We start from the raw sequence: 27,138 nt of genomic DNA on the forward strand, positions 1-27,138 counted from the left end.
ACAAAGTGATTCACTAAAATATATGCAATAATTTAATTCCCTAATGAGTATTATGGAAATAATGTTTTACATATTAAGGTTAAATTCATAAATACTGCAGATAAAAAACAGAATATGTTTCTCTATGTATCACACAATTCAGTTTGTAGCAGGTTTTTATCTAACTAAAAAAACCCCACAGATTTAATGAAGAATATCAAAGTGTCATCATTAACACAGATACCAGTTTAGCCCTTTTTGCATTAGTGACACTGATCTTGGTCTGTTCATACATATGTACACATTTTGCTATATGCAAGGTTTCCTGGAGACTCATGGCGCTTTTCTAAGTACAGGTGAACCCTGAATATATTTTAAAAGTAAATGAATCCACATCATATAACATAGACTACCTAAACCAGGGATGCAAGAGCCTGGATGTCCTCTGTATTGACAGGAATGCATGTTTATATACTAGAAATGTCTTTTCATGAGCTACTGTTGCCTTGGAAACCAATACTAAAAATGAAAATTTTGTCTCTACGGGGAAAAAAAACACACCGTATTATTCAGTTATCTCAGAAGTGTCCTTATCTTTTCCTGATCAATCTGAAACAAAGACTGGCAGTTGGGTATTACTAACTCCTAATTCCCTCTTCCTATTCAAGAATAATACCTTGCTTTAATTTTTTTTCCTATCTGTGATAAGAAACAGAGGACTGTTACTTATTTCCTGCCAAACCCTCTTATCAAAAAAGATACTTACATTCTTTGTCTCAATAGTTTGGAGAAGAAAAAAGGAAAGCCTTTGCAGAAGTCGGAAAGCTGTTTCCTGAAACTGAAGTCTTCTCATGTACTGATTAAAGCATTCAACAGCTGTTCTAGTAGCGTCACAGATTGAAATTCTTGGGAAACATACTGTCCTTAAATTGTGTTACTTTGGGGCATTTGTCAGTTTTTCCTATGACTCTTAATTGAATATTGTTTCCTAAATAGTGTTTCAACATGAGCACAGAATGATGCAATTTTCTAAGTGGTTTCCTTTCCAGCCTTTTCCTATCAGGGTTATTGCTTTTTCTAGACATACTTGTGATTTTTCCCCTGCACGTGGGAAGATATGCCAATAGAAACAATGTAAGATCTATTCTGAACCAGCAAGTAAAGAGGAAGAAAACTTACATCAGATGACAATGGGAAGACAAAGCAAAATATGTTGATAATCTTTAACTCAAGGCTGTGCCTGCTGAGGTGTGGTAAATCCATAAGATATGATGGTCATTTAGCTTATTTTTGTTAGAATGCAAGCTGTTCAGTCACAGAGTGTGACACCCTTATAAAACTTGATTTGTCTTTTACTTCAGTTTACCTTGTTTTCATCTAGGAATAGGTTCACATACTTTTGACCACTGTATCAAAGATGGGATGACATATTTTTTAAAATTCTGATTGACTTGAGTACTGCTGTAGATCTTATTTCCAAAGAAAATATCCAATCATTATGTTCTATTTTTGGCACCAGACTAAGAGAAGAAAAAAACCCAGTCTCTTCTGAGTAGTGACAGGCAGTTGTATAATGGGAGATGTGAGCCTAAAATTACTACTACTCAATATGCAGATCAACTCTACGGATTTCTTGTAACTACAGGTACTTGGCTGCTATCAAGAAAAATCTCTGTGGAGAGGATACACACATTCTAACGGCACAAAACCTCCATTAAGAGCACTGAGGATTTAACCTTCATATGGCAAAAGCACAGTATGGAACTAACTAAACTGTATGTATGATATAAATACCTCTAGTAATACATGTGGCTTGCTGTTGGAAAGATGTTCATGAGTTTGCTCAGTAAAGTTGATGGATATTCTTGGAATAGTCCAATGTCAAAGTTCTAGCCAGAACTGGTGCCCTGCACACTACATTTTCCTTTAGGAAGAAATCTTGGATTACTACCTATGAATACCATGGAGGAAAAAGTAAAAAACCGCACCACCCTAAAGTAGCAGTAGGTTGCGCTGGTGAATAGTTTCCTGCCTCACATCACAGAATATTCATTAATTCTGTTCAGTACAATAACAGGCTCATGATTCTTTCAAAAACCATGCAGCTATGTTGAGGATTTTGAAATTTTACAAGGCTTCACATCCCAACAAAATTTCTATGTATTTCAGAGACAAAGGTTTCCAGTCACCATGTAAGCAGATCAGAAAAAAAAAATAATCAGTTCTTTCCTGATCAGTAATGTTCTGTAAGGGAACTGTTTTTACCTTTTAACTTACCACGAGGGGTAGGGGGTGTAAATGGTGATCAGGAGAAGGGTGTATGATGTAACAGGTGGTCAGCAAAAGCAATGAGAGAGCATGATGTCCATTGTGGGGTTCTATTCATTTACTATGAAAGGCTGCTTTAAGGGTGAAATGCCTGTTCTGTGTTTCAAGAAAGTCCTTCAACACAGATATATTTCTTTTTTTTTAAAAAAAAACATAGCATTTCCTGATGAAATGTAGCTCTAGATGTGATGAAAAAGGCAGGCACTAACTACTCCGAAAAGCTTCCTCTTTGGTATAGGCATCCATTGGACAATTACAGATAATAGTTGCTTGTCAAGTCGCAGTGCCTTTCACCAGCTGAGCTCATCACACCGTGGTCAACAATGAGCAATGCAACTGAATTTGCCTGTCACTGGGGCCATCACCTGCCCCCCAGGCATGCTCATGTGGACAATCAGCATGACTCAGCCAACAACTCAGTAAGCTGCAGTAACTAAAATCATTTAGGTTGGAAAAGACACTTAAGATCATCATGTCCAATCATCAACTTAACACTACCAGTTCCAACACTAAAACATGTCCCTAAGCACCATATCCACACTTCTCTTAAATACCTCTATTTAGTTTTCCTCCAATCATCACACTAGTAAGCAGTGTTAAACAAAAGAAGCTTTAAGAAATAAATGAGGGAAAACCTCCCCTATGAAGGAAGAAACTGATTTTTTCCTTCTTCCTTGAAGTTTGAATACTAACAGCTAGAACCTTGTGAAGTGACTTGTTTTGCTTTAATCAGCTTGCAGTACTGCACAGACCTTGTTCTAAGAAGTGGCCAAAGTTTACAGTGAATTGACCAGAACACGTATTTTCACCTTAAATGAAGAGTGTGCAGTCCCATTACAATAGCTATATAGAATTCAACAGATCAAACAGCACTTACTACAATACTTTTAAATTAGATGTGTTCATCCTTTCAGCCATAAATCGCTTTTTAAAGTGAAAGTACTTTTGGAGAAATTACTTAATGCTATTTTACTATCTCTATTGGCATTCTGTCACTGTGCCCTATCACAGGAACATATACATTCTGTGCATTTCAGACAATTTGAATGAGAAACCTCTCTGGCTCTGAAGCAACTTCAGTTTCAATGAAAGACTAACATTACTTGAAAACTGTTTGTATTTCACTACGATTCTTAATGCTGTGGTAATAGTCATAACAGGAATGCAAATGAATATTTTGCTATGATGAAATAAATGCTGCATCTGACCTTGGAGTTCTATTGGCATCAACATGCTCCTTTTTCTATTTGCTCCATACTGCAGATGCAGTTAACTTTTTCTTTTAAGTTAAATTTGAACAAGCTACTCAGGTTTAACAATTTTCATTTCAGTGAAAATAAAATAGAAGCCCCCATTCTCCACTATAAAAACAATTTACTTGCATTGCATGATGAATTTTTAAGTATTAATGAGATAAGATTAAACCCTGAGATAAAGGTCCTAAATATTCTTACAGAAGGTAAGCTTAAATAAAATAAGTTTTAATTTATGAATGCAAAGCTTGATACCATGCTTCCATCAGTGGAATCTGTGAGATGTCCTCGTCCCCAAACCCCCTTTTTAAGAGCATATCTTTGTAAGTGAACTTAGGGAAGCAGAGGAGGAAAGGATGTAGAAAACAAACAAACAAAAAAAGCAAGAACAGAAAAGTCTCTGTGTTACATCCGCACATTTGCTTAAAAAAAAAAAAAAAAGAAGTGAAGATTATAAGCCCCCTCACATTGGGGGGGAGGAAAAAAAATAAGAAAACTTCCCTTCTTCCCTTCAGTGAATTGGCAGAGCTATTAAACCACATGCACTGATAATGGAACAAAGCCAGCCAATTCAAACTGTTATTCCTATGGTATAGACAAATTTGAAACTGGAGTAGAACAGCTACAAGGCAATAAACTGTTCAAATTAGATAAAACAAACTTACACTTGTTGTGTAAGCAGCTTCAGGATCGTCCTCTAACACTCGTGAAAGACCAAAATCGGAGACTTTACACATGAGGTTACTGTTGACCAAGATATTACGGGCTGCCAGATCACGGTGTACATAGCCCATGTCCGAGAGGTACTTCATGCCTGATGCAATTCCCCGCAGCATGCCAACCAGCTGGATGACTGTGAAGTGGCCATCATGCTTCTGCAAGTAAAGATCAAAGTTCAAAGTAGATAGTTAGTTTTCATGAATTTCATACTAGCAACATTAGCTACATCTTTTATTTAAAACGCCAGCCAGCCAACGTGCCCACTGAAAACTCGATTTTTCATTTAACTGGCTCAGCGGCACAAGCTACCCCATCTGTCAGCATGCAGTTCATCTCCCTTTTCTTCAACACTTCCACGCTCTCTCTGATCTTTCCTGTGACCACACTTAATCTTTTATCCTTAGTTATTAAGAACATTTTCCCCAAACCCATTTTTTTTATAAATGCAAGAATGACAGCATAGAAAAGTCCTCTCTCCATCTCTTACTCCATACTCCTAGGAACCAAAACGTCCTACTTTTACTGCCCCAGCCTTGATGGTCTGCAAGAGATACTGCTGTTGCCTAAAACAGGTAACCAGAGAAACTTTGGAGCTTTACCACATCTCTGTTCTGCATATAATACCATATAATCTCTGAACACTAGACTGAAAAAGAGATTTGGGCTGATATTCAGGGGATCATGCATGGCTTCTCCAGTCTTCCTAGGTGACTGAAGTTAAGCCCAGATCTATGAAAGCATTAGGCTACTAAACTTCTATTTAGATGTTCAACTCCAATAGATTTCAGCAGAAGTTATGTCATTAACTGCGCTCGTCTATGTAATTAGTATTGGTGGGCCTCCATTTCCCATCTGCAAAATGAAAATTAATGCTTCTATACCAGCTGGGTCAGAAGACTGCTGAATTCCTTGGTAATGGGGACCATACAAATACCTATAAGGAAGTTTGATGAGGAGCTCTTGCCTGATTTACATCTGCTCTATCTACCCTTTAAGGCAGACTGCTGACAGCAGAATTTTTGTGACCTCAGCTGGCAGACATTTAGCTTCTCATGGATTATTCAGTAAGCCAAGCTTTTACATTAGCAAGAACAGCTAAGCAAAAAACAAACAGCTCTTCCCTACAAGCAAGTTAACTTCCCATTTTCTCTTTGGACACTTTCAGCACTCGGCTACATACAAGTAGCATTCAGGACATTTCTATTGCTTAGTTCATATGTTTAAGTTAGATAAACTTCACAGTCAAATCCAGTAAATTCATTAGATTAATTGAAGCAATGAACTCAACTGCACAGATATGCTTAATCTTATCCCTGAACAGCAAGTCATTTTAGCATATCTATTAATCAGGACTCATTAGTTTGGGGCCTACATCTAACTAGTCAGGTATATAAGCATAAAAAGAAACAAGGGACTAGTGCTCTAACGTGTAAAAATGTAAAAAACAAACAAACAAACAAACAACAAACACCAAACAAACAAACAAACAAAAAAAACACAAACCAAACCAAACCAAAAACACAACACACAGAGAATACACATAAAAACATGTGCAGGGTACAGAGGTTAGTGTTACTTGCTCTTCATATTACTAACCCATCTGTCTCAGGACAGAACAGTACCAGACCAAGACGTGCCTGTAACATATAATGTCTACTTAGATCAAGTATTTATATGTTTTTAATGTAAAAATTACAAAGATAAAATATCCCCTGTGCATAACAGACTGCTAAATTGAGAGTTGCTCACCTCTAAAGAGGTTTGAGGAAATAATTCTTAATATCATTACTGTTTGATTAAACTCTACTGGGTACAAAGAAGAAGAAAGACAAACTTTGCAAAAAGAAGCAGGAGAGATAATGTGGATTTTGCAGCCTGTAGAACTCCTAGAGTATCTTAAAACTCTTCTAATTCCTTTAATAAAATTGACTGGAAAAAAAAAAAAGCTCAAATGGAATAGTACATGAAATCCTGGTTTAGAGACAAGGTACCAACCAATACTATTGCACTTCTATTATTATTATTGTTAAAATAAAACAAAACAGAAATAAGAAAAAAAAGGCATATGAAATTTAAGACACACACAGTTAGACTCCAAAACTTCTACTTTAAGCTAACATATCTTAATGCTAAGGATTGGACACCAACTCACCTAGCCTTCTAGAACACCATACAGCCTCATGCTTCCCAGAACGCTTGTTAGTTAGGCAGCCATACATCAACCCCTAGATGAACAATATCATCACATCACAGCCTTCTCCAAACTAATCACACTTACTGACACACTATCAAAAACATCTACATGTGACACATTCATAGGAACTTTTCCCCCTGAATATCCCCAAGGCAATTCCCTCTAAGCCATCACATCACAGCTGTAAGCCCGAACCTGCTTCATCATCTCCATCAAAGCCATATGTAATCAATTGGTTCAGAAGACAGCACTCAGCTGAGGGTCAAGACACAATTAGAATATGCTCGCACCCTAGAAACAATAAGGTTGGAAAAGACCTGCAAGACCATCTGGTCCTACCATCATGCTGCCACCAATGTCACCCACTAAACCCTGTCAATAAGCACCAGGTCCAGTCTTTTCCTGAACACCCCCAGGGATGGTGATGCCACCACCTCCCTGGGCAACCCGTTCCAATGCCCGAGTACTCTTTCTGTGAATAAATGTCTTCTAATTTTCCAACCTAAACCTCCCCTGGCACAACTTGAGGCTATTCCCTCTAGTCAGTCTCACTTCAGTACCAGGTAAAACTATGGTGTTTTTTTTTATTTTTTTATTTATTTATTTTATTCTGGGAGTTATTGAAAAACTCCCAGAATTGAGTTTATTGAGGCGCGCTGATGGGCCTCAGTGTGCCTGCCAAGGGCCAAGCTGGAGAATCTGCCTGTCCCAGACATCCCCTGGGTGCTGGTGCCTCAGGGCCGAGCACATCGGACAACAAGGTATTTTACAAAAGAGAATTCCCTGTTATGGACCAGAAGAATAAGGAACCTTTCAGAGACCCAAAACTTGTCAGTGACAGATACGTTAAGTAAGAACTTCCCATTACCTTTTAATGCGAGGAGAGAGAAAGGAGAATATTTTTAATGCTTTACTCTAAGCATCTACCAACAAATAAGGACATGAGACCTGTCTAGTATTTCATCTATTGAAGCCACAGTGGATTTTTTTTTGCTTTCTGTTGAATAATACAAACTCCTCATGCAAACTTTATTAATCTGGGTCGCTAACAGTTAATTCTCTTTGCACTTATCCTAGATTAATAACTTTTTTTTTTTTTAGCTTACTGTAGAATTAGGATTTGAAAGAAAGCACCCATAGCTTGCTTTTGTAAAACAACCAAGTAGCCCCCCCCAGCCTCCTAACAAAGCACCAACAAAACCACCACCACCCTCACCCTCTAGATTTTACCTCTTCCTTATCATCGTTCACAGTTCCATTATTTCAATGATCAAAACCTCAGTCATCTGCAACACCTCCCTTAACCTTTTGTCCCTTTAAATCACAAGCATTCATCCCTTCCTTTTTTAATTTGTTCTCTTTCAAATTTAGACCATGCTTGACTGATTTTTCATAAAACATATAACCTTTTTCTGTTCTTTCCAAATCTCAGCATTTGCCTTACCAATATAGCTGAAATGCCTGACTTAAAAACAATCACATGCTTTTGCCATTCTCTCTCCTTCACATTTCTTTGAGCTTCTGCCTTGACACAAACAGTTCAAGCTTATCTTTGCCTTTAAAAAAATGACAGACTTGCTAACATACCAGTTACAATTTTATTCTGTTCTCTTTCTTCCTCTGAATATTTCTCTGAATTCTCTTCCGCATCTGTTCCCCTCTGTTACTTCTCATTCTTGGTTTTATATTGTTTAATACCACCCTCATGGCTGGAACAACTACATTTTCCCGTCAGCAAAACCATCTCTTTCTCAAGTCCCTCTGTAATCACTTATTCTGCATTGGTTTCCATGCCAGCTGTATTCCCTTACCATCTATAAACTGTTTTCTTCCAATATAAAGAAATATTTGTCTAATTTATGCTGGCCAGAACAAGGACTATGTGCCATATTTAACCCTTGGAAAATTCAACTAAGTTGGTGAAATTATAGTAGGTATGAATCTGGCCTCATATTTTCAGTGTCTGTAAATCCCCACATCCATCTGTGAGTCAAACCAATCCTTTAGCAACTTTCCATTATCTTGTTTCATTTGCTTGTCCTATAGGGACATGAAACACTCATTTTAATGATATGGCAGTTGTTATCTAGGGGTTTATTTTGATTCCCATGACTTATATTTGAAATATACTTTTGATAGGATTCCCACTGGGGTGTTAAAGGTGTTAATCAATACTGGCAGCAGTTCAGACACCAGTAGGCTTACGACATTTATCCTATCATCATATCAAATTTTAATCAGTCTTTAATGGCTTTGCTAAATAAGCTTTGCTTATCAACTGAATATACATTCATTATCTGAGTAGTTGTCATTGAATTTATGTAGGCCCTCCAAAGCCCTGAAAATAGTTGTTTTACATTCATTTACAGTTTGCTTCCAAAAACCTTACATCTGTGAAATATTCTCATCATGCTATGAACTCTTTAATAACATTAATGTATAATAAGGCAGTTAAGAGGGTCAGTTATTTCAGGGGAGGAAGGAAGGGATCTTAAGTTTCTCTCACTGTTTTTTATTTTTAGGTTTCCAGCTCCAGCCTGCACTAATTTAGTGCTTTTCTACAAGGCCATGGAATTTTTCTTTTTTTCAGAAGGTTTTTTTCCATTTTAGTACTGAAGAACTTTCTGGCAGAGTGGCAAGTCAAATTTCCTGTATCGTTTACACGATACAGGACTTACATCTACTCTCAAATTCACTTCTTTATTTGCCCTATAGGTGAGAGTGAGATCTTAGCACTTCTATGGCCTTATATTCTGAGAAGTGTACAGGATTTGCTACAGGTATAAATATTCCTCTACAGATGACTTAGATCTTATTTTTGAAGGAGAATATCATTGAAAATGGTGTGTCTAGGTCTAACTTGGATCATCTTTACCACTGAGAGTTCCTATGGGTCCCTGTATGAAAGATCTAGTTTTTACCATGAATTTATTGCTACCATTTGACAATGCAAAGTAAATGGTAGATCATTATCAGGATAAATCTTCCAGTGTTCAAGTTGAAACCTGGTACTACTTGGAAGTGTAATTCATGCTTTATACTACCATGTGGATTGCACTCATGTTTCTACCACTGGTACTGGATTAGATCAACAGTCAATTTTTTCTTTAATTAATGGCTACCAGGATTTCATGCAATTAATAACATGTAACTTCATTAAATGTAATACATATAAAACTGAAATTACTTTAGTTCATTTTAAATGCTACTGAGTGATCCTACACCACAAGAATCTAACCGCCTCTTCAAGCATTAAAAATGTGTTATTATACTGCCATCAGAAGGGACTATAGATGCGTCTTCCTCCCACTCGTAGGAAGTCTTTTTATTACTAAAAATATTGCAAGATGGAGCTGTTCTGAAGCTTATTTTAGGGCACAATAGCTACACTTAAATCTGGACATAACAGGGGCAGTAGCCTTGTAACCTGTGACCCTGCCTTCCTCTCCCAGCTGTAGCAACAAGAAAAGGCTGTCCTGGCATAACTGGGTGTCCCTGCCCACCGGGAGAACTGGAATATAGCTGTCACAGAGTTGGAAGAGACTTTGAGGGGGATCCAGATGACATCTTTGCCTTTTGTCGTGCCTGACATGCTTTTTTAACCTGCACTTAAAACCATTAAGACAATATTACTTATCCCATCCGCTTCATACCAGGACCATCTTAAATAAGATGCCTCCCTTGAGTATGACACTTTTACTGGCACAGAGAACAGATTTCATTTCCTTTTTGTAACTGTTTTTGACACCCATGATATCTCTCCTGCCTTTTTCTTTGGGCTAAAACCAAGTTCAGTCCAAAGACCTCTTTTTCTCAATGTCTTCTTTTCTTCAATATGTCTTCTTTTCAGTTTTGTTGTGCACTCTGCCCACTGAATTCATATAGTTCCTGAAGGGTTATGGTCCAAAGATGTAGTACTCTAAGGCCTCACCAGTGTCAAGAAATGAGGAACGGTGACCTCATATAACTTGCAGGGGATACTCCTGTTTCTGGATTGCATTGTGGCGTTTGCTGTTCTCACAGCAACATGACATCCCTGACCTACTTCAAAATCTAGATTCATTTCTTCCGGTGAACTTTCTGAGTAGCTATTCTCTGCTTTCTACATTAAATTATTATTCCAGCCTCAGAGGAGTATCTTGCCCTTGTTCTTACTTATTTCTAATTAGTTTCTAAAACCAACTAGTTCCTAAATTATTTCTTAAATGTGTTGTGGTGATTTTAAATTCCAGCTTTCTCTTCCTGTCTGCCTGTGTTCCTACTCAGCTTTGCATTGTCTGAAAACTTCTTAAGTTTAGTCTTCATCTTAGGATCCAGAAACTTAAAAATATCGAGAAACAGACTGCAAAAAAAACCCTTCTTCATATGACTTCCCATCTAAAGTCCATTCTCTCCATACAGTATCTAGCCAGTACTGTGCCCATGTACAGAAGTTTTGTCAAGACCATATTTCTCTAGCTGCTCATAAGGATCTCATGTGATAGAGTTTTAAAGCCTTACCGAAGTCAAGATTTATGATATTAACTGCTTCTCACACACCCACAAAGCCTGTACCCTGTTACAAAAGGAAACCAGACTGTTTGACATAATTTGTTCTTGACAAATCCACGTTGGCTCATACTTATCACTGTTATCTTTAAGGTGCTTATAAATACTTTTTTGATAATTTGTTCCAAAAATGTAACAGCAGTTTGACATTAAGCTGACTGGCCTGTAATTTCTTTACTTCTCTTTTCCCTTCTTTTTAATACATGGCTGACACAGGCTCTGTTATAATCTCCTAGTTTCTCATGTATTTTCCACAAATTCTCAAAGATAGAGCACACTGAAAGTTTCCACACGCCACTAATTCTTTTTGGCTTCAAATACAAGACAGTTGTTTGTAATAAATTTCTTGTTGCTCACTAGGAAGAATATCTACAGGGATTAAAAAAGCACAGCATTTGCAAATGAACTTCTCACAGTATTATCAGAAATTCTGTTTTCTGCATCTTTTAACAAGGTGAAACATTGCTTGAGAAGAAGTGTTGGCTCTGTAGCATCACAGACACTAGCATCTCAGGCTAACCTTAGATCACATACGCACTTGTTGCTTCCCATTTCACTATTAAGGTATCACATTCACTCAAACTCAGTTTCTAATTTCTCTCTTTTTTTTTTTTTTGGAAAAAAGTATCTGTATCAGTAGTCTCCAATGCAAGTTTTCTTCTATACAGAATCATTTTTGAAAACAAAAGAAATGAAAATGCTGCCTTTATTCTACCAGGAAAGGAACGTGCCTCCAATAAATAAAACTGCACATGAACGCTATGTGTGAAAGCAAAAGAAGGAGTGTTAGTTATGAGCTCTAATGTTGTTGCCTCTCTGGATGCAGATAAATAATAAGGGGAACCATTAAACTTCAGAAAGGCCATCTGGCCTCTTTTCCCCAAAGCTGACTCTGTCTAGTGAGGCCATGTTAGATGGATTTACAACATATACTTTACAGCATCATTTTATAGAACTTTCTACCGGTCTTCATTTTTCTTCTTTCTCCCTTTTCCCCAGCCTCACTAAATGTAGGTGTCTGATGCAGCATCTAAACTCTAGCTGAAAAAAGTGAGAGCCTGATAGCAAAGCTGCCCTGAGAATAACTTCGTAACGATTACTGCATCAAAGAGCAATATATCATAATATTTTCTCCTTCCAGTAACATATTTTTTCACGTATTTTTACACTTAGCTGCTGCTAGACATGCCTCAAGGGATTAAAATTTGGTGATGAATTCCTGGGTTTCATTTGCTGTACAGTCTGCTGCTGTTAATGTTTTAAAGTAGTTAAGCATATTTTATAGAACCTTTAGAAAAATATTTTCTTTGGAAGAAAATACGTTAAGGATTTTTAAATGCTATGCACTCCTGTAAATAAATCTAGAGTCTAAAAGATACTAGATATCTAAAAGATACTCTTTTTTAAAGAGTATTTTAGTTTTCTTATGTGAAAAGAAATATATCAGTTTTTAGGTAGGAAGGAGAGCGTTACTATTTCAAATGTTAACAGTGAAGAAGGCAGAAAGACCCTGTGATTAGCCAGGGTAAATTAATCCTTCCTCCTACAACTCAGAGATTCACAAAACTGGACAAGACTGGAGCATCTTTCTTTGAAACATAAACATCCATCTCTTCGGGGAACAGTTAAGGGAAAATGCTGCCAACACTCAAGAGCTGCTTAATCCTCATATTCTCTTTCCCACATGAATCCCTGGAGAGCACAGTTTTCTTCTTTGCTGTGGGCCGTTTCTTGCCTCATTGCCCCAGCTATTGGTTAGCACACCTTGGACAGTGAGCGGCAGTAAGACACTGACAGCAGCCTGGTGGTCTGCAGCTGCAGACGACACTCACAGGTAGCACACTGAAAGAAGTTATAGTACTCTGGTGACAGCTTTTTGGTTATTTTACAGTTTTTTAAAAGCCAGCTTCCAGCTGTGTTCCCTTTCTGTGGTTTAAATCCCCAGAATCAACAAACCACAATGACAGTGAGCACAGACCAAAGCCTGCAGATGTTCTCCACGTGGGAACTGAACCTATGAAGCAGTAACTCCCCAAAGCACCCAAGCCACCTTGCCTCATTGTGATCGTGTTCCTGTTCATGTGATGCTAAATGCAATTGCTTTAGCCAAGAACGACCTTTTAGATGGAGCTGTGAAAAAATTAGATGAGATTTAACTCGTAACAGCTACATAGGTCTGTGAGGCATCTATTTAGGGAGTAGGCTAAGCAGGGGAGGGTGTATCAGTGTGAAAAGACCAATCTCAGGACAAAGTACCTTTATAGGAATTATTGTGATCATCTGACGGGTGAAATATTGCTCTGTCACAGCACAATAACTAAGGAGTGAAACTGGGATTCGGACTTGGCTAATATTACTGTATCATCCTCCAAACTCCTGCATGGGCTTGGGTGCAACATGGCACTCATCTCTGTTTTCCCCCAGCAAAATGGGGATTGCATTTATGTCACATATTAAGGCTGCAAGATCACTCAGCAGTGATTTACGTACCAATGTGGTATACTCAGTCATGGCCATGCTCAGAGAACAGGCACCTTGCACCCACTGAAGTGGAAGACAGCTTATTAAATAGGTTTTGCAGTTTTTAGGCATTTATTTATTTCATTATGCATCTCTCAGTTGTCTTTCTTGTTATATTTTCTATACGCTGTATCAACAAGCACGAGCAAACAGATCTGACTGCAACTATGCTATCTAATTACTGAGTACATCTTTCTATCAGTTCAAATAGCTGTCCTTTCAACTTTTCATACGTTTATTAATTTACTCATATGCTTGCAGGATAAGTGATTGCTAAGATCTCCATTACACAGGCAGGTGACTGAAACAGAATGACAATGAGTCCTACCCAAACTCTGCATGTGAAGTTGGTAATAGGACAGGAAATTGCTTAAGTGTCAGCTCCTTTCTTCCCCCACACAGCGTACTCTTATCTGGCAGCTGTGGGAGCAATACTGAAAGAAGAGCTTCTATCCCATAAGGAAATACTGAAGTGGAAGCTCACATCCCTTTTCAGAGAAATTTCTCAAAGTGTCACCAGAAGTGAGTTCACATATATTGTATTTCTGGTCAAATGACCACTTCTTTGACAGCAAATTTCAGGTTTACTTTTGTAGGGTGATTAACTTATATACATCAATCTTGTAGGAGGAAAAAAGATACTGAGCTTCATCTTATGATAATGAGTTTTATATAACTGCAAAAATGTCGGATTTTTGAGGGAAATTTGGTGTCATGTGTCTCCAGCAATTTAGGATGTCTCATGGTGTGCCATCTGCTGTAGTTAACTGCCATCATCTTACAGAATCAGTTCTAATTAGCTGATGCCCTTCCATTATGAAAATATCTGCAGAATCTTCATGCTGCAAATACATGCCAAGTTTTTACCCAAAAGCTCAAAGTTAGCAGTTCAATATATGGGATATTTTATCAGGTGGGGAAAACAATTTGGCTGAGTTTGCTATTTAATACATTTAATATTTCATACAAATAATGGTAAGTAAGGCACTGGTGTATGGACTTGGCCACGTAACTGAAATCAAAATACAGCACTAAATAAGATGAAGGATGGGTGTAAGCCATTGGCCTAGGATTCAATAGAATTGTTTTCATTTCTGCTCTCTGCCATGCACTTTGTAAACAATACTGTGAAGATCACTTAACATCTTAGTGCTTTATTTCCCTATCTGTAAATCAAGGAATTGGAGACTACTGAGAGTTTAGGTTTAGGGTTCAAGGGGACTTCTACTTTGGAGTTTAGGATTCCTGGCACAACTTGTTTGCAAAATGTCTTCCCTGAGGAGTCTTTCTTTGGACTCTCCTCACACAACTCATCACAGAGTCTCTCTTTAAGACTGTACAATTGACCCATTTTTGCAGGCCTCCGAGGAAGGACAGGTTAGAGGGATGTGCTGGTTAATGCCTGCAGGTTGCACCATGGGAGAAGCCTTTCTTATGGCAAGAAATTGATTTTTTTTTCCCTCACTAGCTCTCTGTAAAAAGATTTAGCTCTACAACAAGTCATTCTTTTAAATAATAAGGAAGATAGACTATATTATAAGCTCTTCCAAATCTTAGCACATAAAAATTGTTATATTCACCAAATAACTTTCATCAGGATTGTTAAAGATAAACCCTCTCTGCTTCTTTGTATCTTCACAAAAGCTTCTAAAAGTGTAGACTTATATCTGCAGGAAACAACTATTATTAATGAAGCAGCTGGGTTTCTTCTTAAATAGGTTACTTTGCAGCCATTTGCTCTGCTAATTATTAACAGAAATGCTGATGATATATCTACTGTGCTTTGGGATGCTGAGTATTATCTAAAATCCTTTTAAAAACCATTTGAGAAGAATAAACCACATCTGAAGCGTGAATTGAAACTGTAAAATAATACACATGGAAACCAGCTGCAGAAATGATTAGCTCACATTTTTCCCCAGCAGTTTTGCCTGCAATATCTTTTGCAATGTGAGAAGTATTGCTTCAGAATAACATCATAATTTTGCTGATGTCAGTTTCTATTAAAGTATCCTAATAAGTAGCAATTGTTCTGACAAATAAAAGTATGTGAATAATAATTAGAATATAGATATCATACTAGAGCATCTCAGAGAAAGGTAATTCTCTGTCATGAGTTATTTCAGTATTTGGTTTAATTCTCTTCTATGAAATTTTGCACACATGCACATACATGTGCATGCACCAAGAAAAAAGTTTTGGGCCCAGGCAAGTCTTCCTGGGTCACTGCTGTAAAATTACAGACCATGGAAAACCCAGGTCCTCAAATCAGTGGCAGTCTGTCTGTCTCATGCAGATGGATAGAGAGATGAGCTAGAAAGGAAAGACGGGTGATCTTTTAAACCCAACCAGTTTCTAGAAGATCTCCACAATATCAAACTCTCTCCAGAAGATAACTAGATTTTGATCAACCATCAAATTCTCACCAGAAACTGCGGTGTTGGTATATTTCTGAGAACAGAACAGATGTTTGTCATATATCTTGACAAGGAAAGCAAAAAAATCTATATATTTTGGACAGTCAGTGGACAGCAAGAGATGCTACAAAAAAAAATTACAACAGAATAATCAAAAGCAAATGGAAGGGATAAAAATATGTAGAAATATCTAAAATAATGGCTTTGGTGTGCTTTCAAGGTAGTACCCCCTGTTGCAGATGCTCTTCTCGTGGTTACCTCTTTTCTGAATCTGCTGTCAAACAAGTGCTGTCTGTATGACTTTCTCTCCCTCTCACTCATTTGCGTGTGTTCTTTCTAAAGCATTGTCTGTTCTTTCCCTACTGGTTATTCACTATTTTCTCTTAGCAATTCCTTCTTCCTGCTACCATAGCATCCTTCGTCATCACGATCTAGATTTTCCTACAAATATTTTCACAGCTCCTTATGGAGCACCTCTCCTTTGTGCCTTGGCTACCCTTTTCAAGCACATCCACAAAACCACAGTCCTCATCCTTCCCCAGACCTTTCCTACAGTCCCAGCTTTACCATTCTGCAAGATGGCAGTGGCAAGTCAGCAGGCTAGTAAGGACTGACATTTACTTTCTAAGGCAAATTTGAAATACTTGACAGTCACACAGTTTCTTATGTCATTAGGCCTCCAGACACTTCCAATGGTGTCAACAAAGAGGGTGTTTTAGGGTAAGTTTAGCTTCAGGGGTCACCCTTTCCTTCTCCTTTTCTAAGAAAAGCTAAATACAATTGTGCCAACATAGTTTTCACACTTTCTATAGCCCTTATTTAATGTTTACAGAGTGACCTTTGGGGGTTAATTAGTGCCAGGACACTTCACCCATGAACTGTTTTCTAATTCAATTTATTAAATGCAAGTAACCATAAATAATTATAAATCAATTACTGAGTCTATTCTACACTTCACCAGCCAAAAATATCATAACGAAGTATTTTTGAAGGTGACTGTGCAAAATGAACAGTTTCCATAAACCTAGGTATTTATGCTTCAATTTATCTTTTCCTTCACAATAACACTAATCGAAATACATTTTGCTAAATATGGGAGCTACTCTTGTAGAAGAAATCAATTATATTCTTAAGTTTAAATCTTCTTTTTTTCCAGCTATGCTCTAATGTATCACTGTACCTTAGAAATGTACCCTGGGGAAAATGCTTCTATTCTTCACTAAAATTCCATGAATAACATTATGTAGAAATTAATTTATGATAAATGATTTAAAATCTTAACCTAGAATGGCTCCTTATTCAAATGTCATCATAAAATGGCACCTTACCCGCAGAAAGGAGTCGAGGGATCCATTCTCCATGTATTCAACTACAATCATTACTGGTCTGCCTGCAAAACAGCAAAGAAATACATTAGGATTACAGACGTAGTATGGGGTTTTCATATTTCCAACTGTTAGGCACAGATTAGTGACATTACCTAAATATGTTACCCATTTTCAAAATCCTCATTTATATTACAAACACAACTCCTTGTGTTATTCTCTAAGAGTTATTTTCTATTTTTTTTAAATGGTAGTGAATTAGCTGAATGTACATCATTTGCTGTGGTGTATTCTCCCCTTAAAAAGGATCAAATAAGAGATTTGATCAAATAAGACATTATTTCCAAATAACAATACCTGCTGTACCTCCCATCAGGAACTGCTCCATCTGACTTAAATCTACTTTGAATATATATATGTCTTGCAATAACAATTTGGAATATACCTAAGGCAAGGAAAAAAATCATAAGCCATCTCCAAGAAATAACATACTCAGTGCCATGATTTTCCTTCTCAAAGAAAAATATCTCAATGATTTAGTGGCAAACAGAAAGACAAAAAGAGATACCACAAAAATTCCTCCCAGATTGTGTGTGTGTGTATATATGCATGTATGAGTGCATGTCGTCTTAATCCAGCAAAACTCTGAATTCATGATTGCACTTAAAGGTGCACACAATGCTATCTGAACAAAAGCTTTGCTCAACCAGCACAGCTTTCCAGTTTGGTTTCAGGATGGCATCACACACAAATTCAGCATTCTTTAGAATACAATAATAAGTTATAATAATTTCTTATGAAAATATCCAAATATGAAGATAAACTTTTAAAGTGGGCACTTTACTAAATACCATTTCCCTGTTGATATCCAGGACTAAGCCACCACTCTGGAACTGCTTGACAGAAGAGGTACAAAGAGCATGTTAATCAGGCTGTGCTGCAAGATGTTTTTTAGAATTGTTAATACTGCAAAGGAGCCATTCTGATGTATGCAAAACTAATGTAACATGTAAGTATGTCAGGAGGATAGAGAAGGAGGTAGAAAGTCTTAGAATGTGAAACTTCTCTTTTCCCGAGAAAGGCTGTCTCTTTTGGGGTTTGTGCAAAACCGGTGCTGCATCAAGTGGTGAAAACACAAGTCCTCCCTTTTCACTTTCTCTAAATATTAGCTGTTCCAGTATTTTTAAAATCCAAAACAGGCCCCTTTCAGGACCCATTTCTCAAATTATCACTGTTTTATTTGGACAAGGTCATGAGAAACGAACACAATATTCAAGGTGAGAAAGCACTGAGTGGCATTATGACCATTCAAGTACAATTTCCTTTATATCATTCTCTTTGGTTTGATTAATAGTGGAAGTGTTAATTAGACTGTCCACAATACACAATCAACCACAGACAGGTATTTCTCCTAGGCTATTACAGCTAACCTTGTATTTAAAAAAGTGAACAAGGGGTTTCTCTGTTCCTTCCCAACATGTTGACATTGTATTCCATGTGTGCTGGTGATGCTCATTCATGTGCCTTACTCTAGTCTTTCTGGAGTCCCTCACAACATTTCTTCATTTATTCTAATAAAATTTGGTGTTCTTTCTGTATTTACCCTCATGTTGAGGTCCTCAATGAATAAAACAGTGCTTAATAAAGTTTACTTAATGCTTAATAATGTTTACACAGTAGTAAATTTTTTGTGTGCGAAAATTTTCAGCTGCATTCTTTGTCTTTTTGAATAGCCTTTCCAAAGTGTGAAGAATTAACAGCTTTTTTTTTTTTTTTTTAATTGAATGTTTGGTCTCACCTACAATTGTACATCTGTCGCCAAATCAGTTTATTTATATTCATCTGCATCTGTTGGTTATACTCCGGTTTTGCACCATACGTTTAAACAATACATCAATTTTAAGCTATTATCGATCACAGCATTTTAAAAAAATAACCTTTTCTTTACTTCCCTTTGCTTACACTGACTAGTTCTGCAGCCTAGTCTCTTTCGTTTCAAGCACATGAGTATCTAGATTGCCATACTTCTACTATTCGCTTATTGTCAAGGGACTGAAATCTCCATATGAAAGGAATATTCTATAATCTAGAGAAGTAAACAAATGGCAGCTTGATGCTAGAGGATCTTATTATATGCAGAACCTGTCTTTACAGACAAGCTTTCTAAAGCAAGCAGTAGTTTCTAAAGTGTTGCAGACTGCAACATCTTGCAATAAATAGGGATGTAAAGCCAGCTTTCAGATGGTATATTTGTTCAGGCTCAAGTTACCCAGAATTTTCTCTTTTTGGGTAAATCAACAAATAAAACACCTTTACGGAAAATTTACATTTGAAGGGAATGACAAATGGAGCTATTGAGCTTCAAAACAATGCTTCTAGTTTCCTGTTCATAACTCTTTGGCATCCTACACTTCAGAAACTATTCTGTAATTTTCTCTAGAGGTTCATAGGCTCTCATCACATCTTTTATGCTCCCTAGATGTATATCCTCTAACATGAATTATTTTCATACTTACTTTGCAAAGTCAATTTTTAATTCTTCTATGTTCTCTCCCAAAACACACTTCCCCCCCCCCCAAAAAAAAAACACACACACACAAAAAAACCACAAAACACCACATCACACACACAAAAAAACAAAAAGCAAAACACCCAACAAACTATTCTTCATTTTGCTCAGACCAACAGTATGAACTTCCAGGCTGCAACAGCAATGAAATATATCTATATGCATTCATCTCTGGATTTAAAAAGAGATTTCAGTATTTTTCACTAGACAATGTTTATGAGATTTTAAAATGCTTGATGTCTTCCTTTAATCACTTGAAATGGCATGCCTTAACAAATCGAGCCATCCCTGATGAAAATACTGCATAATACAATGAGACATTTCAAGAATACATACATAAAATCATCTCTATATCACAGAAATGGCATGACCAGGTAAACACACCAAAGGAAATTTCTTTTTGTCTTCAAACAGGTTGCTGTATATTGGACTATCTGCACAGCATTAAGTATTCAGGAATTTTGTTGAACAATAAATTTAATCACAGAAGCTGACATTAGCTTTCCACAAGGCTCAGTCTGTATCCCTTTCCATGCTACCTTTAATTTCAAATGAACTTGATGTGAGATAGTGTAAACCTTCAAGACACCAAAAAATGAACCCAGCTATATCCCTTGACTGCCTTAAGCCAGAATCCTAAGTCTGGAACCTAACACTAACTTCTCCAATAATCTTCTTTTAGTACACCAGCACTTGATAAAAGCCATCATATTTTGGCTGCAAGCTTAATATATCACTGAAGATATTTATGTGTTCATAGCTGGATTGTGACAGGCAATACAATAGGACTTCTAGCCAGTGTAATATTTGTCTTTGGAGTACATGTGGATCAAAAATGCCTCAGGTAGTGTTTTGGTTGCTTGAAGATATAGTAATATAAAACTGCTACATAGCAGATTCTAGTGGATACATTTATCATCAAAATGGTAATAGATAGGTTCTATGCCTAGCAAACAATTCTTGTAAAATAATTCTACAGGTTTGCAAATTTCATACAATGATCTCTAAGTATTTTACAAATATAAGAACACCAAGTATCAGGTAAGGCAGGACAAAACTTGATTTCAAAGGTGTGGAAAAACAGGTTTGGAAAATCAATGGCCCTCTCCACCTAGAGAGAGTAGTCTCCAGACCACATTTGGGTACCAATACACAATGTTGTACTTCATTCTATAGCTCAGGACCTTGCAGAGACACTCGTTTGGTTCCACCACACATTCACGTTGTGTGAACAGGCTCTCCCATTCACAGATGAAGGAACGGGACTAGTAACTGGCTCTGGAGAAGCTGGCTGAGACGTGGGGATGAGCACCTGACTCCAGCACATCCAAGGGGAGAATCCAACACTGGAAGTCTTGGTCCAGAGACCGAGCCACTAGTCCCAAGGGCATGCAGTGGGACTGACTGGAATGTCCACAGAGAAAAACAGATCCTGATAATAAATGGCCACTGGGCCCCATCATTTCCAGGTCTGGGAAGCAAACCCTGAAAGCACACTTCTACTTCTGATGCCCTTAACATAACAAAGCACAATCTGGGATGTCTAACTTCTAAAGGGTCTGAGGATGGCAGCCAGCACAGGACTGGCATAGAACAAAGTTCTTGGTAAGCCAAAAGCTATGCATGATATTAGTTGCTGTTAATTTTATTTATTTATTTAGCTGCAAAGAGCAGATGTTATCTTTAATACTGTGGTACAATCTGAGTCCTGAAAAGATTAAGGCTTCTGCTGAAATCGCTCTACAAACACAGAATACTGCTTTTGCCTTAAAGAAGACTACAAAACTGACTTTGAAAAATAATACTGAAAGATTTCTGAAGTAGGAAAAAAAGAAGGAGAAGGAGAAGGAGAGGAAGAGGAAGAGGGAGAGGAAGAAGAGGAAAGAGTATTATTTCGGTTATCAAAATCCATGCTGCTCTCACAGTACTGAGAAAGATCAATTGTTCATCTTCAAAACAAAGACAGGAATTAATATTGGTTGGATGGGGGCAGAGAAGCCTCTGAGAGGGAAGAAGTATCTTTGAGTATTTTATCATGGGGTAGACTAATGCAATTCTGGAATGCATTGAATTATTTTCCTATCTTTATGATTACTTACACAGATGAAACATGGACATCCTTACTTGAAGGAATGGGTTTAAGGACAAACAGAAGTGGAAGGTAATACAGATGGGAGTCAGAGAAGCTCTCAGGGCTCAGAAGGACAGCCCAGACTGCAGTGCAGCACAGACACAGCTCTACCAGCATAACAGGAACCTGCCCTGCCCCCTGTGAAAGCTCACACGTAGCCACGGGGAACTCAGTAAGGGAAAGACAGCATGTGCCAAAAGGCCCTCCTGTAGGACCAATAACGAGACCCCCCTGAAGCACGGGTGGTCTACAACAGATAACTGGACACCTGAACTCTAGTTTAAAGGCTTGACCAACTCAGGTGAGTGTTTTCACACAGATACAAGCACAGGCACCGGACAATGTCTGAATATGAACCAGGTTAATTTTACAGTCAAGATCCATGTTAGAGAAGTCAAGGAATAAGGGCACTGGAAATGGTGTCAACTCTTTTAGAATAGAAGACAGAGCTCATGATCATCTAGGAGCTAAAAGCTGCAGACTGCTGGAAGAGAGCATACAACTTCATAGCTGAGCTGGAGAAGAACAAAATATAAAAAGGTTCAAAGACAAATTCAGGGATTAAGACAGCAAAACAAGTCATTCTTGCAGCAGTTTTAGATATCCAGCAGTGCTGGAGTGGGAATTACCGCAAGAAAGACTTTTAAAGTATAAATACTACATACTTAACAATATGAAATACTTAACGATATGAAATTATAATCCTATTTATACACGACAGATTGATACTATACCCACACTCACTGTTTTTATAGTTTCTGTGTAACTGTTAACTATTTCCAGCCCACTTGTCCCTATTACTAGACACCTGGCTGGTGTATAGGCTAAAGCAGCTTCCCCTCCTTGCACAATGCACAGGGAGTAGCTCTGGCAGATCCCTGTCAGACTCCCTGCATCTCAGAAACTCAGACTGAACACACGAGCAGTATCAGTGCTTTTCATGATCCAGAAAAAGGACATGGATTTCATTATTCATAACTTAGATGAATCTGTAGGAAGTGCGGGGGTTATTCACGGTTTTGATGCAAATACTACCTGGTGACAAGTGGCTGACTGGTTTTGACAACGTGTTTGTTTTTCCCTGAGAAAGTTTTTCATTAGAATTCTCCCTCATGGCTGTACTGTAATGCCATTGAAACAAAATTCAGCATAGATGACAAACATTCTCTATTGGTGTCATGCCTCCACAGAATGCATGTTACAATTTTGTATTTTCCACTGATCAATCTGCTTCACATTTTTTTTTATAAGCAGAAATGCAAAAAAAAGAAAAAAGCCACCATTGCAGAATGTTGTAAAATACCACTTGCATTTAAAACTCACATTGTATATATTTTTAGTTGTCTCTATAATTTTTATCCACAAGATTTTGATAGCATGTAATCTAATTGAGTGGTAGAATGATGAATAAGGAGAAGAATTTGAAGTGTCATACCAATGACAAGATATTCAGCTTGTTGCCTCCTGTTGTCATTTTAAATAATACAGCAAAGCCCACTTTAATGATTTTTTTTTAATGTAAGATTAATTCTCCAAAAAGAATGTAGTTAGTACATGCTCATTCCTACAGTCTTTACTTATAATGAAATCTTTAATACCCATTATGGGAATAGATCTTTTAACATAAACACAGGTTATTTATTCTTCCACTTAAAGAACAAAGGCTTTGAATTCTCTCTCTAGATCACGTAAGAAAATATTGCTCCACTACTTCTGCAGGTCTGAATTCATGTGTCCAGGTAGCCTCTCAGAAGTCACCTGTTTGTCTGACATTTTTTCCTTCCAATCTGCTGAAGGATTTCTTTCCATTCCATCCTTCTAAAGCAGGGGAGAAGTCTAAGAAAGCAAAATACACAGCACCTTTAGCACTGGGCTTTTCAGCACTCTAGTTGGGTGCAAAACACCCACAGTAAAAGACCGTGTCCCTCACTCAGGTGCACAGGGCTCTGAAGGCATACCTGGGTGTCACACAAGGTCTGTTTGTTACACACTGCTTCCAGTAGGAGAACCACTTGCTGTGGCACTGCGGCGTCTTCACTCCTGCTACTATCAATGATGCAGTTGTATGCATCACATCGGAGAACTAATGAACTAATTTCAGTGAATAGAAAACAGGACTTTTCATAGCACCAAAACAGTGGCGGAAAAAAAAAAAAGAAGAAAGAAAACCAATGACTATGGAAAAGGCAAAGGAAAAAAAATTCTGCCAGGTTCAATACACCTGAAGGCAACGGGGCTTTTTCTGCAAGCCATCCCAGACTGAGACCTATGTTCCCAAGTAGCCTCAAAAAATAGAAGTTGCAGTTCCAACCCCCCTCTTGAAACTTCAGAAGCCAGAGTTTGCAAAAGGAATAGCATTCACATCCATCCATCTTGCTGTTACAGGAAATCACCTAGATAAAGCCTACTTATCTTGCTGTTAGTGCTCTTTCTGTTATCCTGTGTCCTACATAACACTTTTCATTAGTGAAGGAATGATATCTTCGCAAAACAAATTGACAGAAATGTAAAATACACGAATGAGCATAAGTTACTATTTAGCAACATGACAACAGGAGAATGTGCTGCAGACAACAGAAGTTTTAGCAGTCTCCAGCATTGCTGCTTCTGCAACCCCTAATCCATATTACTCCTCTTAGTGTGCCTAGAAAAGAAATTCTGGAAGGTTTTGAGGAAAGAAAGTGGAACTGTAAAAATAAAACATTTGCATTGTTTCCATGATTTGTTTCCTTGTTCTTGTCTTTTTGTGAGAGAAACAAAGGGAATGCAGCAGAGGGTAAAAACAGAACAAATAGCTGTATTTTACTAGCTGGAGGTGGGTATGTGAGGGAGAAATAGTGTCTAAAATTATACCAAACAGATACAATAACTGGTCCATTTTTTTTTTCCTCCATTTATACTTTGTAGCCGTATATCTTCACAAGAAAAAAAAAAAAAAAAAAGCATTTATTCCAGTTTCCTTATTTTGGGTTAGTTATCTGTATTATCTTTCTACACATTTATTAGCTTTACAGGTCCAATATGGATGAAAAAAAAAAAGTTCTGTTTTATTCTTGCTGCTTGTATTTACATGAATATTAAAAGCAAAAATAAAAAGGAGATACCTTCAACATTAGGGCAAGATGGCTTATTAGAATTCAGAGGCACACATGGAAGTGAACAAGAGCCAGTGCATCTGAAGAACGGCAACGAAAGCTGCCACATGAATGATTCTAAGTACATTTAAGCATTTCATTTGAGTATCTTACATTATTTTTCAAATAGTAACAAATATACAGATAAATTCTTGCTGTGTATGGAGAAAAGAGAAGATGAGGTAAAGTAACTTGGCAAAGGTAATCACATAAACTAAGTCCTCTGCCTGCAAGAAAAAGCTGTGGGAACGACCATAACTGCAAGAAGTGTGCATAAAGAGGGCTTTGAGCTGTCTTCATGTTCCCCTGATCCTGAGAGGGCTGTGTCCCACACTGGGCTCTCAGCATAAACTGATGCAACTTAAAAACTGATGTGAGTTATGGCAGTTGCCTATCAACTTCCACAGATCATTACAACAGTTGATGTTTGCATCAAAATCTTCATGTACTCTGAAACCATTCTGACATCTCCAGGCCTTACGAGGACCACCTTATGCTGGCTTGCAAGAGATTTTAAGAGTTTTTTTCTGAACTTCTTCTTAAGGCTAAAATATTTGGAATCGTTTACAATGACTGTCTGGGCATGAAATGAGCTATTTAGCAAGGGTGGAGAACGAAGACCTCCTTTCATCATGTACAGTCAGAGCTTAATCCCAGTTTTATAGTTCAAGATAAACTTTAATGGATCAGACCCAAAAGCTTTTCTCACTGTTCACGTTACTCAGTAATCATTCATATTTTGTCTATGAAGTCAAAATATGACTTCCTGCCTGCCTAATAGCAAAGTCAACATAAATTCCCAGTTTGAACTTCTGTCCTCAGAAAATGCATGCCATTATGTATTGGTTGTAGGGTTTATACGCTAGACGTGCCTATGAAATAGCTCTGAAGCTGGAAAGAAAAAAATGGAAGAGTCATTTGGCTCAGATATCCCAGAAAATACATATGCAATAAAAGGATCAATTTGTTAGTCACCAAGAAAGGTTTAGCAATTTTCATTTAACAAAAAATATAGCAGTTGAGGTACTGCAATCCAGAACAGGGAAAAATGCATTAACTGTGAAAAAAATAATGGTTACTTTTCTCATTATTGGAGTACCATAAAATTACAGTTGAGTTTCACTATGAATAATTGCTCCTTGATGGTTCTTGTTGAGCAATTTTGTTCAATAAGGGTCTGTCAATACAATTTGCTTTCAATTGTCAGTTTATACAATATCAAGAATAATGGGCTCACTCAGGTGCACTTTGAAATTGTAGTAAAATATTAATTTTGAGGAAAAGAAAACTGATAATCACCTGCTTTAGTATTCTACAGCTATGTCTGAGTTTTTTGAGAATCTCCCTATAATAAATGTGAGTATTACCATCTACATAGTTTGTTAATGTAGTTTCAATACTGAACATTGTGGAGGGAGGTGGGGAGGTTTGCTTAACAGGGCCTTACACTCATTTCTAGTTGTTCTTGTCAACAAAAAAAAATCAGGAAAGGAGTTAAGCTTGAAAGAAACAACAGTAAAGGTATTTGATTTCCCTCCCTTCCTTTCCAACACAGCAGGTTTAACAATCTCTCTGATGCCCTTCAAATACAGCAGTATACCATAAGATTTTCTGACCCTAACTTCTGCCAGGTAATACATGTATGCGTTCACATTCACATAACAAACCCTTTACACATGACTGAAATCGAGAGCTTCAAATACACATCAAGAGCAGGAAGCTAAGAGTGTCCCCAAAATGGAGCAAACACTACTAGTTTGGGAAACGAATTTGAAAAAATAGAGGCAGCGCTGGCAATTTTTTTTCCCAACATGCACACAAATGTGTGTTATGCATGCCTGTGTAAATATGAAGAAAGGGGTAAGCTTCCTTACTCATATCAATGTATGTATGACGAGGAGTGGAAATTGCTACATGGTTTAAGAATTCAATATCATTTTTGCAAGGATATCACTTGAAAAAAAATATTTTTTGCTTTCGTGGATCCATTGGTCATGAACCATTACATTATAGACCTGCA

At 37.4% G+C, this 27,138-nt stretch overlaps 1 protein-coding gene across 12 annotated transcripts in view; it reads right to left on the minus strand.

Annotated features, from left to right (window-relative positions):
- Window positions 1–27,138, minus strand: part of EPHA6 (EPH receptor A6) — a 517,785-nt gene that overhangs the window by 55,028 nt on the left and 435,619 nt on the right. For all 12 annotated transcript variants that reach the window (XM_067001793.1, XM_067001791.1, XM_067001836.1 and 9 more), the window contains 2 exons: window positions 17,288–17,349; window positions 4,226–4,435 (listed from right to left, as the gene is read on the minus strand). In XM_067001793.1, the coding sequence (XP_066857894.1) occupies window positions 4,226–4,435; window positions 17,288–17,349 (272 nt within the window). The remainder of the gene's footprint in view (window positions 1–4,225; window positions 4,436–17,287; window positions 17,350–27,138) is intronic.

Source organism: Anser cygnoides, chromosome 1 (assembly GCF_040182565.1).
Source record: "Anser cygnoides isolate HZ-2024a breed goose chromosome 1, Taihu_goose_T2T_genome, whole genome shotgun sequence".
Taxonomy (NCBI): Eukaryota; Metazoa; Chordata; class Aves; order Anseriformes; family Anatidae; genus Anser; species Anser cygnoides.